This window comes from Chlorocebus sabaeus, chromosome X, assembly GCF_047675955.1.
Source record: "Chlorocebus sabaeus isolate Y175 chromosome X, mChlSab1.0.hap1, whole genome shotgun sequence".
Classification (NCBI taxonomy): domain Eukaryota; kingdom Metazoa; phylum Chordata; class Mammalia; order Primates; family Cercopithecidae; genus Chlorocebus; species Chlorocebus sabaeus.
Genome location: NC_132933.1, coordinates 109,079,125 through 109,097,057, shown reverse-complemented (window position 1 = coordinate 109,097,057; position 17,933 = coordinate 109,079,125). Strand labels below are relative to the sequence as shown.

General features: G+C 43.7%; 1 protein-coding gene across 1 annotated transcript in view; it reads left to right on the top strand.

Annotated features, from left to right (window-relative positions):
- MAOA (monoamine oxidase A) overlaps positions 1–17,933 on the top strand; it is an 83,374-nt gene that overhangs the window by 44,640 nt on the left and 20,801 nt on the right. The window contains exons 4-5 of the mRNA XM_007991453.3: positions 3,489–3,593; positions 4,331–4,422. Of these exons, the coding sequence (XP_007989644.1) occupies positions 3,489–3,593; positions 4,331–4,422 (197 nt within the window). The remainder of the gene's footprint in view (positions 1–3,488; positions 3,594–4,330; positions 4,423–17,933) is intronic.

The window sequence follows — 17,933 nt, the reverse complement described above, 5'->3', positions numbered from 1 at the left end:
AGAGGGTCCACACTGTCAGGCAGTTCTCACTCAGCCAGGAGACAGCTTCCAGGCACCCGTACTGCACTACTTTAGAGATTCGCACATGCAAAAGTGTTCCCCACATACGTGCATTTCTTTTTAGCAGGTTTGGGTTTTCTGTGAAATGAGAACAGAGAAGCCAGAAACTGATAGGGGTGAAACTAATTGATGAAATCCTTTATCAACAGCAAAGAAGTTTATGTTATGGGCCTTTATGGTCTTCTTGTGTTTTTTTTTTGTTGTTTTTTTTTTTGTTTGAGACAGAGTCTCGCACTGTCACCTAGGCTGGAGTGCAGTGGCACGATATCAGCTCACTGCAGCCTCCGCCTCCAGGGTTCAAGCAATTCTCCTGCCTCAGCCTCCCGAATAGCTGAGATTAGAGGTGTCCACCACCACACCCGGCTGATTTTCTTTTTTTTTGTTTTGTATTTTTAGTAGAGATGAGTTTTTTTTTGTTGTTTGTTTGTTTGTTTGTTTGAGATGGAGTCGTGCTCTGTTGCTCAGGCTGGAGTGCAGTGGCATGATCTCGGCTCACTGCAACCTCTGCCTCCCGGGTTCAAGTGATTCTCCTGCCCCAGCCTCCCAAGTAGTTGGGGTTACAGGCACCCATCACCACACCTGGCTAATTTTCGTATTTTTTTTTTAAGTAGAGACAGGGTTTTGCCATGTTGGTCAGGCTGGTCTCGAACTCCTGACCTCAGGTGATCTGCCTGTCTCAGTCTCTCAAAGTGCTGGGATTACAGGTGTGAGCCACTGCCTCTTCTTGTAAAATATTCCGTGGTTCCCATTTCTAAAATGATTGCCAGGCCAGATTTTCCTCTTTCCTTGAACTCTTTTCTTCTCCTGCCACCTCTGTTTATCAAGGCTCAGATCAAGGGGTCTTTGGACCTTGTGTGAAATCATACTCAAGTTGGCATCTTTCTGTGAAGAACTTCATTAGGAATGTGGGACACATTTTGTTGAGTTATATTTATGATACTTTTCTTTATGTTCCCAGACTATTGAGAATATTTATTTATTTATTTATTTGTTTTTAAGACAGAGTCTTGGTCTGTCGCCCAGGCTGGAGTGCAGTGGCGCAATCTCGGCTCACTGCAACCTCCGCCTCCTGGGTTCAAGCAGTACTCCTGCTGCAGCCTCCCGGGCAATATTTATGTTTTTTAATAACATTTTTTTCCAAAGCAAAGATCAGTTTTGCATTAGACTATTCCTTGACTATACATGCATTTTACAGAGGAAAATGTAGATTTTTCCAGATTTCAGTTAAGGGAGGAATTATAACAAGGACCAGCTGCTCTGAGGCTGCCCCTGAGCTATTACTTACCCTCAGTCCCTCTCTTCTCCATAGCTATTTTTGTTTTCTATGTAAAATACCTTTGCCCATTTCTCTCAGGGTATGTATTAGCATTTTCCAAAGTTGTTTATGTTCCCTCAGTGGTCGTCTTCCACCCCTGAAGCGTCTTAAGTCTCCATTTTTACTCCTTAGAAACAGAAAAGGTACACGTGGAAGATTTCTAAGTTTCACATTTCAAAGTTCTTTTTCTTTTGGAAAAGAGAAAGTTGGGAAGTTTAAAAATGCCTTTAGAACAAACCTATCTCCACATTCCATCAACTGTACAGGAGGCAGGAAAGTATGTTTTATGAGCAAAGGCTTTGGGAGCAGGAAATTTCCATTCTGTGATATACTAGCTACTGCTGCTGGGCTTTAGTTTCCTTATTTATAAAATGGAAATATCAATAGCTCTTGCCTTCACAGAATTGGAGTGAGCATTGCGTGAGATAATGCATATAAAGGGCTTTAGCCAGTGTCAGGCATGGAGAAGGATCTCAATAAATGTTAGTGATGATGGTGGTGATGATGATAAAGGATTTGGAGTCTCAAAAAGTTGTATTGCAGTGTTAAAACGTTAACATTTTCAGATAAGAAACGAGATCACATGTTCTGCCAAGGTTATTTGAATTTGCTATGTGGAAGGGAAAATTACTTCTCTGTCACTTAATGGCCACCATATATTCTTACTCAGGAGGTGTGCATACACGTGCTTGTGATGTCTTGTGTCCTTGCCCTGATGGTCAGAAGTTTTGTTTTAGCCCTTTAAAAAATCCAGTACAGCTCTCAGTAGTCTGCAGTGCATGCAGTAGACTTTCTACAAGTAAATTATTTAATTAAAAAATCAAATTATCATGCAAATTATACTGGTAGAAAAGATGTGGCCTTATGAATATTTACAAGACATTTATTTTTAAAGTAAAAGAAATTAAATGAGCAAATAAGGCCGTATAAACTACCTATTTCTGGTCTATTTCCTAGGGACTCACCTCACCCTTGCTTTTCTTAGCACTTTGGCTGTTACACAATGAAATGAAGTTAATGGTTTCTAATAATGAAGGAGCCATCTTCATGTTAGAGGTCTTGGTACCAAGCAATAGAAACCAATTCAGGCTAACAAGAGGGAATGTACTGAAAGGAAATGAGAAGACCTACAGAACTGATGTGAGGCTGGAGGACCACACTTGAGAATGAGCAAAGAGCATGAGAGCTCTGGCAAGTTAGGGGCAGGAACCGTAGCCATGGTCTTTGTAGCAGGAAGCATCTGCTCAGCACTTGGCCACGGGGAAAGAAAACCCACAGTCTACTCTCTTCTCTACGTGGGTGACCCACTCCATGGCCAGAGTCCTCTGAGAGGGTGTGACTGGCCAAACTCAGATAACAGGCTCACAGCCAGGCTATACCAGGAGCTGGAGATAGGGGTGTAGAGATTTAAAAAAAAAAAATCTAACTTATAATTTTCTGTAATGGGAGCTGGTAGCTGGGACCATCCTCCCTACACAGCTATACAGAAAAGAAGAGAGGCAATTTCCCAGAAAGAAACCAGGATACCACCAGGAAAGGGGAATGGATGCTTGGCAGCCCACAGTGGCAAGTGCCTGATATTCCACACTGCTTATAATCAGGCATAGCGTGTAGTCTAGCCAGTCTTTATTAAGCCTTTGTAGACCTTAAACAACAGTATGAGATATTCCGCTTTGCTATTCTTGTCCTATATGTGGTCTAAAGACGGTCCTCCACGTCATCATCCTGCTCTCGTCTCAGTGGGAACAGCTTTCTCAAGAGATTAGATGAGAATTCAGGAGTTGAGAATATTGTAGCACCAGCATTAGATACTAGGATGCGCTACCTTTATTTAGGTATAATTTCCAAATAAATAGAAATAAATGTAAAGCTGTTATTTACTGTAAATTAAAACCAGCCAACACAGTAGCATGGAGATTCTGCACATTTTATTAAATTGGGGCCTGTACAGGTATAATGTATTCAGTTCCCATCAAAGGGAATGTTTCTGACACAGTAGAGGGTCTGGTTACTTTGAAAGTCTTAGGTTGGTTGCTTTTTTGTTGTTTTAGAATACCATTCAAATTTAAAGTATTACTCTTTTTGGTTGATTCTGTTTGCTTTTATGTTCTAGGGGAAAACGTATCCATTTCGGGGCGCCTTTCCACCAGTATGGAATCCCATTGCATATTTGGATTACAACAATCTGTGGCGGACAATAGATAACATGGGGAAGGAGGTAAAATGTGTGTTCAGTTTGCACATGACCCATTACTGAAATAACAATGGCAACCGTTTAATATCCTTCCATGGTGCAGGGAACATTGCTCCGGACACCAATGCATATCATTTCCAATGTACCCAAACTGCAAAGTTGGCTGTATTTCCACTTGACAAATGGGAAAAATGAGTGCCCAGAGATTATGTAATTTACTCAAGACCTCATAGCAGGGAACCAGCATACCAACCCACTCTCTTATACAAATGCCTGTGTGCCTTCAACTCTATGCTACTGAGCATTTATATGACATTTTTGCCAAGTATCTCTACTTACAGTTGTCTGTCTGTCTGTAATGCCATTTTAGATAGTAAAGGAGGGAAGGACTTGCCACCCCAAAGCTTTTTAACTTAGTCTTAGGCTCTGTAATATCAATCTCTCAAACTTGAATTTGGGACATAAAGTAGGTATTAGCTTTCAATAATAATGATGATATTGTCATCATTATAATAATTACATATAAATTTGTGCATAGACATATATAATATTATCACTATTATTATTGTTTTGGCAATGGCATTAGGACATAGAATCCAAGGAACTCTACCGCACTCCCTGTCTCTATGTAGAATTCCATGCCAATCATGCATTTCAACACAGAGACCAAGAGACCCATTTTCAGAGGTTTTCATGAGGCCCTTCCTGTGAAGAGGTGGCAGTTACCATCAAACCTGAGTGGGGACTTCTTTTCTCTACAGATTCCAGCTGATGCACCCTGGGAGGCTCAAAATGCTGCTGAATGGGACAAAATGACCATGAAAGAGCTCATTGACAAAATCTGCTGGACAAAGTAAGTAGACTTTACCATTCAAAATTTACTTTTTATCTTCCCTTCTTGTCTTTTATATCTTGCCTTGAACTGCAGTGCTTTTCTTAACAAGTTACTGAAAAAAAGTTAAGAGGAAACCTAGTAATCTTTCAGTCAGTAGCAATGTTGAGGGCACCTCAAAGTAGGTTAGAACAGAAAATGAATCTAAAAATTAACAAAAGTAGGTGAATGAAGTAGAATTTCTTTTAATGAAAGCATTGTGTGATCTGCAATAAAATCAATAATTGTGTTTTCATATCCTGGAAAGGTTGCCTACAAAAGCAATTTGAAAAGATATTTTTAAAAAATGTGATGCATTTACACCATGGAATACTATGCAGCCATAAAAAAGGATGAAATCATGCCCTTTTCAGGGACATGGATGAAACTGGAAGCCATCATTCTCAGAAAACTAACACAGGAACAGAAAACCAAACACCACATGTTCTTACTCATAAGTGTGGGAACTGAACATTAAGAAGACATGGATGCAGGGAGGGGAACAACACACACTGAAGCCTGTCAGGGGGTGGGAGGAGGGAGAGCATCAGGATAAATAGCTAATGCATGTGGGTCTTAATACCTAGGTGATGGGTTGACAGGTGCAGCAAACCACCATGGCACACATTTACCTATCTAATAAACCTGCACATGTACCCCAGAACTTAAAATAAAATAAAATGATAATCCCATATAGATGTAGAATACTAGGAAATGAGAGGAAAGCTAATCTGTAATATTAAAAATGTTTTCAATTAGACCATGTGTTATTAGTTTATGTGGGGCCTACTATGTGAAGGCACTATACCAGGCACTGAGGAATGGGGGCGAACTTCTTAGGAATAGCCCCTACACTCATGGAGTTTATGTTCTTCTAGCAAGCAAGACTGACCTTGAACACAATTACATAATGCTAGGAGAGTTCCTGTAACAGGGAGAACCTTACATGGTCTGAGGGTAAAGGAAGCATTCTTTGATGAAGCAAGCTTTAACCTGAAACTAAGGAGTTAGTGCATCAACTAAGAATGAGCCGCAGGGGCAGAGGGGAGTCAGAAAAGGTGAACAGTGTAGGGCAATGGTATCTTCCAGGAATGACACACAGGGACAGGAGAGAGAAAGGAAGAGTGGATGAAGTTGGGGGGATAGTATCTGCCAGGAATAAGCCATGGGGCAGGAGAGAGACAGGAAGGGTGGATGGTGTGGTGGAAATGGTACCTTCCAGGAGTGACCCATAGGGCTGATAGTAGTGAGGCAGATAGTATGATCTAAGAATGACACACAGTGTCAAAGGGAGAGAGGGAAGGTTGGACAGTGGTGGTGGGAGGAGGGAATGATAGCTTCCAAAAACTACCCACAAAAGCAAGAAGGGATAAAGGGATAATGGAGCAAGATGGGTGGTGTTTTAGGAATGACCCACAGAAACAAGGGGAGATGGGGACTGGAAGGGTGGATGGCATTGGGGGATTTTATCTTCTGGGAATGAGCCACAGGGATTAGGGGGAGATAGGAAGGAGTGATGGGATAGGGATAGGAAGATAGTATCTTCCAGGTATGATCCACAGGTTCAGAGGGGAGACAAGTATAGTGGATGGTGTTTGCCATGAATGAGCCACCAGGATAGTGGGGGAGACAAAAAAGGTTGATGGTGTGGTGGGATGGTATCTTTTATGAATGACCACAAGGGGCAAAAGGAAGACAGGAAAGGTGGAGGTTGCGGGGATATCATCCACCAACAACCCAGAGGTGTAATGAGGAGACAGGAAGTATAGATGGTATTACCAGGGTATGTCTTCCAGAAATGAGCCACAAAGGCAGGGATGAGATAGGAAGAGTGAATGATGTGGCCTGGTTGCATCTTCCAGGAATGCCCCCACAGTGTTAGGGAGTGGGGAACAAGGATGGATCCCTGTGGTGGTATGGTATCTTCTAGGAATGGCCCACAGGGTCAAGGGGAAACAGGCAACATTAGATAGTGTGTGTGTGTGTGTGTGTGTGTGGTGGGGAAGAATGAAATTTTCCAGCTATTTCTCTGTCTCTGGGGAGAGAAATGGAAGGTTGGTTTGTGTGGATGGAGATGGTATCTTCTAGGAATTACCCAAAAGGTCAAAGGGGAAAACAGAAGGGTGGATGTCTTAGGGGAAGGGGAGTTTTCCAGCAATGACCTGGAAGGATGGTGGGGAGACAGGAAACATAGATGGTGAAGCAAGATGATGTATTCCAGAAATGACCCGTAGGGCAAGGGGTAGATACAAAGGTGGATGGGGTGAGGGAGATCATCTCTTCCAGTTATGACCCACAAGGATAGAGGGAACATAGGTAGTGTAGATCATTTGGCAAAATCGAATTTTCCAGGAATGGTCCACAGGGCAGAGGGTACATAAGACGTTTTGGTGGTGTGGCAGGATGGTATCTTCCAGGAATGAGCCACACTGGCAGTGGTTGAGGGGAGAAAGGAAGGGTGGATGGTGAGGGGTCATGGTTTCTTCCAAGAATGACTCATAGGATTGTACAGGAATGACCCAGAGGCGTAGCACAGGGAGAGGAAACATGACTGGTGTGGCAGGATATACCTTCCGGGAATGGTCCACAGGAGCTAGGGGATGCAGGGAAGGTGGGCTTGTTCGAAGGCATGGTTCTTCCTGGAGTAACCCAAAGGGTCAGGGGTGAGTCAGGAAGGGTGTATATTGGGCCATGGATAACTTCCAGCAATGACCAAAAGAGGTGGGAGGAGACAGGAAGTGTGGAAGGTGACCAGGATGGTATTTCCAGGAGTGACCCTCAAGAGTTGGGAGAGACAAGTAGGATAGATGATTTGGTGAAGTGTTATCTTCCAGGAATGAACCAAAGGGGCAGAAGAAAACATGGTACATTGTGTTTAGAGAGATGGAATCTTCCAGGAATGAGCTACCCTGGTGGTGTTTGGGGGGAACAAGGAAAGGGTAGGCATAGTATCTTCCAGGATGACCCACAAGGCCAAGGGGGAGAAAGGACAGGGTGGATAGTGTGTTTGTAGGGGGAGGGCATGTTACTTTTCAGGGATGTGACACAGGCACTGTGGGAACATAGAGAAAGTTAGATGTTTTGTGGAGGAGGTGGTTTAGAAATGACCCAGAGGGTTTAGAAAGGTGTAGCAGGATGGTATCTTCCAGGAATGAGCCACGTGGTTGGTGGTGGGGGAAGATGGGTGGTATAGAGAGATGGTATCTTCCAGGAATGACTCACAGGGGCAAGGGGGTGACCTGAAGGGTAAAGGTTGTGGAGGGGGATATCTTCCAGTAATCACCCAAAAGGGTAGAGGAAGATAGGAAGTAAAGATAGTGAGGCAGGATGCTATTTTCTAAGAATGGTCTTCAGGATGTGTGGGGTTAAGTAAACAGGAAAGGTGGATGGTGTAGGGAGATGGTATCTTCCAGGAATGAGCCACCGAGGTAGGGGTGAGACAGGTAGGTAGATGGTTTCATGGAATGGTATTTTCCAGGAATGAGCCACAGGGCAGGAGGTAGATATAAAGGATGCATGGTATGGAGGAGATGGTATCTTCCAGGAATGAACTACAAGACTGAGGAAGGAGGGGAATGATGGATGAGCTAGGTGGATGGGATCTGCCAAGATGGCCCACAGGGCCAAAAGAAAGACAAGACAGAGTGGATAATATAAGGGGGATAGTATCTTCCAGGAATATGACACAGGCAATGCAGGGAGGCAGAAAAGGGTAGCTGTTTTGGTGAGGGAGTGGTATCATCCCTAAATGACCCAGAGCGGTAGAGGGGAGACAGGATAGTTGAATGGCAGGATGGTATCTTCCAGGAATGAGCCACGGTGACAGTGGTGGAGGTGGGAGACACTAAGGGTGTATGTGGATGGTATCTTACACAAATGACCCACAGAAGTCAGGGAAATACGTTTAGGCAAATGGTATCTCTTAGGAATGTGCCAAAAGGGTAGTGGTGGGGGGAGATGGGAACGGTGGATATTTGGGGGTGATACCATGCAGGAATGAGCCAGAGGGGGTAGTGGGGAGTCAGGAATCATGAATGGTGTGGCAGGATATATTTTCAAGGAATGACCCACATGGGCTAAGGGGACACAGGGAATGTTGGCCTGACTGGGGACATGGTATCTTCCTGGAGTGACTCAAAGGGTTGGGGGGAGATAAGAAAGGTGGATGTTGTGGGGAATACATTCCAACAATGACACAGAAGGATGGGGGGAGACACCAAGTGGGGAAGGTGAGGCAGGATGATATTTTCCAGGTATGACCCACAAGGTTGGGAGAGTAAGAAAGATGAGTGATGGTGGGGGGAAATGGTATCTTCCAGGATAACCCTTAGGGGTAAGGGTAAACAGGACAGGGTGGATAGTGTTGAGGGGGTTATATCTTTCAGGAATGTGACTTAGTCTCTGGGGAAACAGGGAAGGGTAGTTGTTTTGTGAGGGAGTGATACCAAAATGACCCAGAGGAATAGTAGGGAAATAGGACAGTTGCATGGCGTGTCAGGATGGTATCTTCCAGAAATGAGCCACACTGGCAGTGGTGGAAAGAGACAAGAAAGGTGGATGTTATCATTCAAGATTATATCATTCAAGAATGATCCAGAGGAATAGGGGAGAGACAGGAAGCCTGACTGGTGTGGCAGGGTATGTCTTCTGGGAATGAGCCACAGGTGTAGGAGAAGTCAGTCAGCGTAGATGGTTTGGTGGAATGAAATCTTCCAGGAATGACCCACAGGGTCATGGGGGAAAATTGAAGGGTAGACGTTGTGGATGGAGATATCTTCCAGCAATGACCTAGAGGGATGCGGGAGACAGGAAATGATGATGGTGTGGCAGGGTGGTATCCTCCAGGATTGAGCCACACTGGTGGGGTTGTGGGGGGCATGGTATCTTCCAGGAATGTCCCACTGGGATCAGGGGAAGACTGATAGGGTAGATGGTTTGACAATGTTATTTTTACAGGAATGACCCACAGGGCAGAAGATAGATAGGAAGGATGGATACAGTAGAAGAGACGGTGTCTTCCAGTAATGAACTGTAGAATTCGGGGAGGGGGGGATTGATGGATGAGGTAGGGAGATAGTATCTTCCAGGATGACCCACAGAGCCAAGGGGGTGACAAGGCAGACTGGGTAATATAAGGGGTATAGTATCTTTCAAGAGTATGAACCAAGCACTGCAAGGAGGCAGGGAAGGGTAGACGTTTTAGGAAGAAGGTGATATCATCACAAAATAACCAAGAGGATAGCAGGAAAGTAGAATGGTTAAATGGTTTGGCAGGATGGTATTGTCCAGAAATGAGCCAAAATGACAGTGGTGGGGGTGGCAGAAGGTATGGGTGGATGGTATCTTCCAAGAATGATTCAAAGAGGCAGGGAGAGACAGGGTACATTTTGTTTAGAGAGATGGTGTCTTCCAGGAATGAGACACCTGGGTAGTGGCAGGGGAAAACAGGAAGGGCAGAAGTGTGGGGGGATGATATCGTCCTGGAATGAGCCAGAGGATTAGTGTTGGGGGGGGGTTATATCAGGAATGTGACAAAGGCTCTTCGGGGACACAGGGAAGCCTAGATGTTTTAGGGAGGGTGTGGTATCATCCCGAAATGATTAGAGGGGTAGTGGGGAGATACAGCGGTTGCATGGTGTGGCAGGATGGTATCTTCCAGGAATGAGCCACACTGTGGGTGGTGGGAGAGACCATCAGGGGGATGTTGGCTGGCACGGTATCAATGTGGAATGACCCAGAGGGACAGGGCAGAGAGAGGAAGCATGAATGGTGTGGCAGGATATATTTTCCAGGAATGAATCACAGGGGCAGTAGGGAAACATGAAGGGTGGATGGTGAGGTGGGATGGTACCGCCCAGGAATGGTCCACAGGAGCTAGGGGATGGAGAGAACATTGGCTTGTTGGCAGGCATTGTTTTTCGTGTAGTGACCCAAAGAGTTGGGAGTGGTGGGGGAGATAACTTCCATCCACGACCCAGAGGAGAGGGAGGAGACAGGAAGTGTGGAAGATGACCACGATGGTATCTTCCAGGGATGACCCAAAGGGGCAGAGGGACACAGGGTGGATTGTGTTTTGAGAGATGGTGTCTTTCAGGAATGAGCCCCCCTGGTGGTGCCTGGGGGGAACACAGGAAGAGATATGTGGAGATGGCATCCTCCTGGATGACCCAAAGGGGAAAGGGGGAGGCAAGGCAAGGTGGAAGTGTTGGGGAGTTGTGATAATATCTTTCAGGAATGTGGTATAGTCACTGTGGGGAAACAGGGAAGGGTAGATGTGGTTATGTCGTCTCAAAATGACCCAGAGGGGTACGAGAAAATAGGAAGGTTGGATGGTGTCATAAGATGGTATCTTCCAGGAATGAGCCACACTTGCAGTAGTGGGGGTGGAGACAGGATGGAAGGTGAATGTGGATGGTATCTTCCTGGAGTGACCCACAGGGGCAGTAGGTAACAGTGGATTGGGTTTAGAGAGATGGTATCTTCCAGCAATCTGCCACAAGGTGGTTAGAGGTCCGGGGGATATTGGAAGGGTGGATGGTGTGGCAGGATGGTATCTTCCAGGAATGAGCCCTGGCAGGTGGGTGTTTTGGGGGGATTGTATCTTCCAGGAATGGACCACAGGGGTAGATGGGAGACAGGTAGGGTATGGCAGAATGATATTTTCCAGGCATGACCTACAGGGCAGGGGATAGAGAAGAAGGATGGATGTTGCATTGGAGATGGTATCTTCCAGGAATGAACTACAGAATTGAGGAAGCGGGGGAATGATGGATGAGGTAGGAGAATGGGATCTTCCAGGATGGCCCGGAGATCCCAGAGGGAGTCAAGGCAGGGTAAATAATGTAAGAAGGGATAGTATCAGGAATATGACACAGGCACTATAGGGTGACAGGGAAGGGTAGACGTTTTGGGGAGGAGGCGGTATCATCCTGAAATGACCCAGAGGGGTAGTGGGGAAACAGGAAGGTTGGATTGTGTGGCAGGATGGTATCTTGCAGGAATGAACCACACTGGTGGTGCTTCGGGGGGACACAGGATGGGGGATGGTATCTAACAGAATGACTGACAGGGAAGAGTGGATAGTTTTGTGTAGGGGTATAGTATCTTTCAGGAATGTGACATAGGCACTGCGGGAAGATGGAATGGTAGATGTCTTAGGGAGGGGGTGGTATCATCCAGATGTGACTCAGGAGTAGGGGGAAATAGAAAGGTTGGATAATGCGGCAATATGGTATCTTCCAGGAATGAACCACACAGGTGGTGACTGGGGGAGGCAGGAAAGGTGGGTGGTGTTGGGAGATGGTGTCTTCCAGGAATGACCCGCAAGAGAATTGGGAGACAGGGTGGATTGGCTTTGGAGACAGCCACAGGTGCGGTGGCTGGGGAGACAAGAAGGGCAGATGGTGTGGAAGGATGGTATCTTCCAGAAACAACCCACAGGGATACGGGGAGACAGGAGTTTAGAGAGATGGTACCTTCCAGGAATGAGCCACATGGGGAGTGGTAGGGAGAGACAGGAAGGATGGATGTTCTGGGGGGTGGTATTCGGGAATGACATAGCTGGGAATGGGGGAGACAGGAAGACAGGAATGCTGTAGCAAGATACATCTTCCACGAATGAGCCACCAGGGCTTGAGGGGAGACATTATGATTGGATAGTGTTGGTACACGGTATAGTCAAGGAATTAGCCATAGGTTTAGAGGGGAGACAGCAAGAGTAGATGGTGTGGAGGCCGTCTAATGGCCGACAGGTGCAAGGGGGAGATAGGAGAGACTAGATAGTGCTGGGGGAATTATATCTTCTGAGATTGTGACACAGGCTCTGGAAGAGACAGTGAAGGTTGAATCTGGTTGTGGGGTGGGGGAGTGGGGAGGTAATGATATCCCCAAATCAGCCATAGTATTAGGGTGGCAATAAGAAGATTGGATGGTGTAGGCAGATGGTATCTACTAGGAATGACTGTCAGAGTCAGTGGGGACATACGAAAATAGAAAATGTGTTTCCAGAGATACTGTCTTCTAGGAATGAGACACAACTGCTGAGAGGAAGCAGGGAAGGGTGTACGTTTTGGGGGCAATGGTACCGTCCAGAAATGAACCAGAGGAGTAGCAGCTAGACAGGAAGAGTCAATGGTGTGTGGCAGGATGCTACCTTCCAGAAATGACCCACAGGTACGTGGGGAGACAGGAAAGGTTGGATGATGTGGGGAGAATGGTGTCTTTCAAAAATGACTCAAAGTTCACAGGGGAGTGGGGAGACAGCGATGGGTAGATGATGTACAGTGATGGAATCTTCTAGGCATAGAGGACAGAAACAAGCATTTGTGAAGGCCTTGAAGTGAGGATATTGGCATGTTTGAGCAACTGAGTGGACAGTGTAGCTGGACCATAGTGATGACAAGAGCAAGTGGTATAAGGGGAGTTTGGAGGACTGGTCTAGAGGCTGATAGTGCAGGATCTATTGGCCACATTCAAGATTTGTCCTTTCTCCATTGAAGGTCATTGAAGGGTTTTGAGCAGAGGGTTTTTTGAGTTTGGCACTTTTAAAAGACCTCATTGGCTATAGTGTGGAGGATACAAGAGGGGATGCAGGATGACCAAGTAAGAGCCACCACTGCTATAGCCTGGACATATTGGTAGCCTGGACCAGGGCTGTGGCAATGAAGATGGAGAGGAGAGGATGGGTGTTGAAACAAGCATATTGACGCTTAGAGAGAACCTGGATTAGCATACTTGGAGCTAACTCATAATTTCTTTTTTTTTTAAATTATACTTTAAGTTCTGGGGTGCATGTGCACAACGTGCAGGTTTGTTACATAGGTATGCATGTGCCATGTTGGTTTGCTACACCCATCAACTCATTATTTACATTAGGCATTTCTCCTAATGCTATCCCTCCCTGAGCCCCCAATCCCCTGACAGGCCCTGGTGTGTGATGTTCCCCTCCCTGTGTCCATGTGTTCTTATTGTTCAACTTCCACTTATGAGTGAGAACATGTGGTGTTTGGTTTTGTCTTCTTGTGTTACTTTGCTGAGAATGATAGTTTCCAGTTTCATCCATGTCCCTGCAAAGGACATGAACTCATCCTTTTTTTATGGCTGCATAGTATTCCATGGTGTATATGTGCCACATTTTCTTTACCCAGTCTATCATTGATGGGCATTTGGGTTGGTTCCAAGACTTTGCTATTGTGAACAGTGCTGCAATAAATATATGTATGCATGTGTCTTTATAGTAGAATGATTTATAATTCTTTGGGTATATACCCAGTAATGGGATTGCTGGGTCAAATGGTATTTCTAGTTCTAGATCCTTGAGGAATCACCATACTGTCTTCCATAATGGTTGAACTAATTGACACTCCCACCAACATTGTAAAAGCATTCCTATTTCTCCACATCCTCTCCAGCATCTGTTGTTTCATGACTTTTTAGTGATTGCCATTCTAACTGGCATGAGACGGTATCTCACTGTGGTTTTGATTTGCATTTCTCTAAGGACCAGTGATGATGAACATTTTTTCATAAGTCTTTTTGGCTGCATAAATGTCTTCTTTTGAGAAGTGTCTGTTCATATCCTTTGCCCATTTTTTGATGGGGTTGTTTCTTTCTTGTAAATTTGTTTAGGTTCTTTGTAGATTCTGGATATTAGCCCTTTGTCGGATGGGTAGATTACAAAAATTTTCTCCCATTCTGTAGGTTGCCAGTTAACTCTGATGATAGTTTATTTTGCTGTGCCAGAGCTCTTTAGTTTAATTAGATTCCATTTGTCTGTTTTGGCTTTTGTTGCTGTTGCTTTTGGTGTTTTAGTTATGAAGTCTTTGTTCATCCCTGTGTTCTGAATGGTATTGCCTAGGTTTTCTTCTACAGTTTTTATGGTTTTAGGTTATACATTTAAATCTTTAATCCATCTTGAGTTAATTTTTGTATAAAGTGTAACGAAGGGATCCAATTTCACCTTTCTGCATATGGCTAGCCAGTTTTCCCAGCACTATTTATTAAATAGGGAATCCTTTCCCTATTGCTTGTTTTTGTCAGGTTTGTCAAAGATCAGATGGTTGTAGATGTGTGGTATTATTTCTGAGGCCTCTGTTCTGTTCCATTGGTCTATATATCTGTTTTGATACCAGTACCATGCTGTTTTGGTTACTGTAGCCTTGTGGTGTAGTTTGAAGTCAGGTAACATGATGCCTGCAACTTTGTTCTTTTTGCTTAGGATTGTCTTGGCTATGCGGGCTCTTTTTTTGGTTCCATATGAAGTTTAAAGTAGTTTTTTCCAATTCTGTGAAGAAAGTCAGTCGTAGCTTGATGGGAATAGCACTGAATGTATGAATTACTTTGGGCAGTATGGCCATTTTCATGATATTGATTCTTCCTATCCATGAGCATGGAATGTTCTTCCATTTGTTTGTGTCCTCTTTTATTTCGTTGAACAGTGGTTTGTAGTTCTCCTTGAAGAGGTCCTTCACATCCCTTGTAAATTGGATTCCTAGGTATTTTATTCTCTTTGTAGCAATTGTGAATGGGAGTTCACTCATTATTTGGTTCTCTGTTATTGGTGTATAGGAATGCTTGTGATTTTTGCACATTGATTTTGTATCCTGAGACTTTGCTGAAGTTGCTTATCAGCTTAAGGAGATTTTGGGCTAAGACGATGGGGCTTTCTAAATATACAGTCATGTCATCTGCAAACAGACAATTTGACTTCCTCTTTTCCTAGTTGAATACCCTTTATTTCTTTCTCTTGCATGATTGCCCTGGCCAGAACTTCCAATACTATGTTGAATAGGAGTGGTGAGAGAGGGCATCCTTGTCTTGTGCCAGTTTTCAAAGGGAATGCTTCCAGTTTTTGCTCATTGAGTATGATATTGGCTGTGAGTTTGTCATAAACAGCTCTTATTATTTTGAGATATGTTCCATCAATACCTAGTTTATTCAGAGTTTTTAGCATGAAGGGCTGTTGAATTTTGTCCAAGGCCTTTTCTGTATCTATTGAGATAATCTTGTGGTTTTTGTCATTGGTTTTGTTTATGTGATGGATTACATTTATTGATTTGTGTATGTTGAACCAGCCTTGCATCCCAGGGAGGAAGCCAACTTGATCTAGGTGGATACGCTTTTTGATGTGCTGCAGGATTTGGTTTGCTAGTATTTTATTGAGGATTTTCGCATTGATGTTCATCAGGGATATTGGCCTGAAATTTTCTTTTTTTGTTGTGTCTCTGCCAATTTTTGGTATCAGGATGATGCTGGCCTCATAAAATGAGTTAGGGAGGATCCCCTCTTTTTCTATTGATTGGAATAGTTTCAGAAGGAATGGTGGCAGCCCCTCTTTGTACCTCTGGTAGAATTCAGCTGTGAATCCGTCTGGTCCTGGCCTTTTTTTGGTTGGTAGGCTATTAATTACTGTCTCAATTTCAGAACCTGTTATTGGTCTATTCAGAGATTCGACTTCTTCCTGGTTTAGTCTTGGGAGGGTGTATGTGTCTAGGAATTTATCCATTTCTTCTAGATTTTCTAGTTTATTTTCATAGAGGTGTTTATAGTATTCTCTGTTGGTAGTTTGTATTTCTGTGGGGTCGGTGGTGATATCCCCTTTATCATTTTTTATTGCATCTATTTGATTCTTCTCTCTTTCTTTATTAGTCTTGCTAGCAGTCTATCTATTTTGTTGATCTTTTCAAAAAACCAGCTCCTGGATTCATTGATTTTTTTGAAGGGTTTTTTTTTTTTTTTTTTAAATCTCTATCTTCTTCAGTTCTGCTGTGATCTTAGTTATTTCTTGTCTTGTGCTAGCTTTTGAATTTGTTTGCTCTTGCTTCTCTAGTTCTTTTAATTGCGATATTAGGGTGTCAATTTTAGATCTTTCCAGCTTTCTCTTTTGGGCATTTAGTGCTATAAATTTTCCTCTATACACTGCTTTAAATGTGTCCCAGAGATTCTGGTGCATTGTGTCTTTGTTCTCATTCATTTCAAAGAACAACTTTATTTCTGTCTTCATTTCGTTAATTCTCAGTAGTCATTCAGGAGCAGGTTGTTCAGTTTCCATGTAGTTGTGCAGTTTTGAGTGAGTTTCTTCATCCTGAGTTCTAATTTGATTGTGCTGTGGTCTGAGAGACAGTTTGTTGTGATTTCTGTTCTTTTATATTTGCTGAGGAGTTCTAATTATGTGGTCATTTTAGAATAAGTGTGATGTGGTGCTGAGAAGAATGTATACTCTGTTCATTTGGGGTGGAGAGTTCTGTAGATGTCTGTTAGGTCCACTTGGTCCAGAGCTGAGTTCAAGTCCTGAATATCCTTGCTAATTTTTGTCTCGTTGATCTAATATTGACAGTGGAGTATTAAAGTCTCCCACTGTTATTGTGTGGGAGTGTAAGTCTCTTTGTAGGTCTCTAAGAACTTTCTTTATGAACCTGGGTGCTCCTGTATTGGGTGCATGTATATTTAGGATAGTTAGCTCTTCTTGTTGCATTGATCCCTTTACAATTATGTAATGCCCTTCTTTGTCTCTTTTGACCTTTGTTGGTTTAAAGTCTGTTTTATCAGAGACTAAGACTGCAACCCCTGCTTTTTTTCTTGCTTTCCATCTGGTTGGTAAATGTTCCTCCATCCCTTTATTTTGAACCTATGTGTGTCTTTGCATGCGAGATGGGTCTCCTGAATACAGCACACCGATGGGTCTTGACTCTTTAGCCAGTTTGCTAGTCTGTGTCTTTCAATTGGGGCATTTAACCCATTTACATTTAAGGTTGATATTGTTATGTGTGAATTTGATCCTATCATTTTGATGCTTACTGGTTATTTTGCCCACTAGTTGATGTAGTTTCTTCATAGTGTCAATGGTCTTTACAATTTGGCATGTTTTTGCAGTGGCTGGTACCGGTTGTTCCTTTCCATAATTAGTGCTTCCTTCAGGAGCTCTGGCAAGGCAGGCCTGGTGGTAACAAAATCTCTCAGCATTTGCTTGTCTGTAAAGGATTTTATTTCTCCTTCACTCATGAAACTTAGTTTGGCTGGATATGAAATTCCGGGTTGAAAATTCTTTTCTTTAAGAATGTTGAATATTGGCCCCCAGTCTCTTCTGGCTTGTAGGGTTTCTGCTGCTGTTAGTCTGATGGGCTTCCCTTTGTGGGTAACCTGACCTTTCTGTCTGGCTGCCCTTAACATTTTTTCCTTCATTTCAACCTTGATGAATCTGACGATTATATGTGTTGGGGTTGCTCTTTTTGAGGAATATCTTTGTGGTGTTCTCTGTATTTCCTGAATTTGAATGTTGGCCTGCCTTGCTAGGTTAGGGAAGTTCTCCTGGATAATATCCTGAAGAGTGTTTTCCAACTTGGTTCCATTCTCCCCATCAATTTCAGGTATACCAGTCAAACATAAATTTGGTCTTTTCACATAGTCCCATATTTCTCGGAGGCTTTGTTCGTTTCTTTTCACTCTTTTTTCTCTAATCTTGTCTTCTTGCTTTATTTCATTGAGTTGATCTTCAA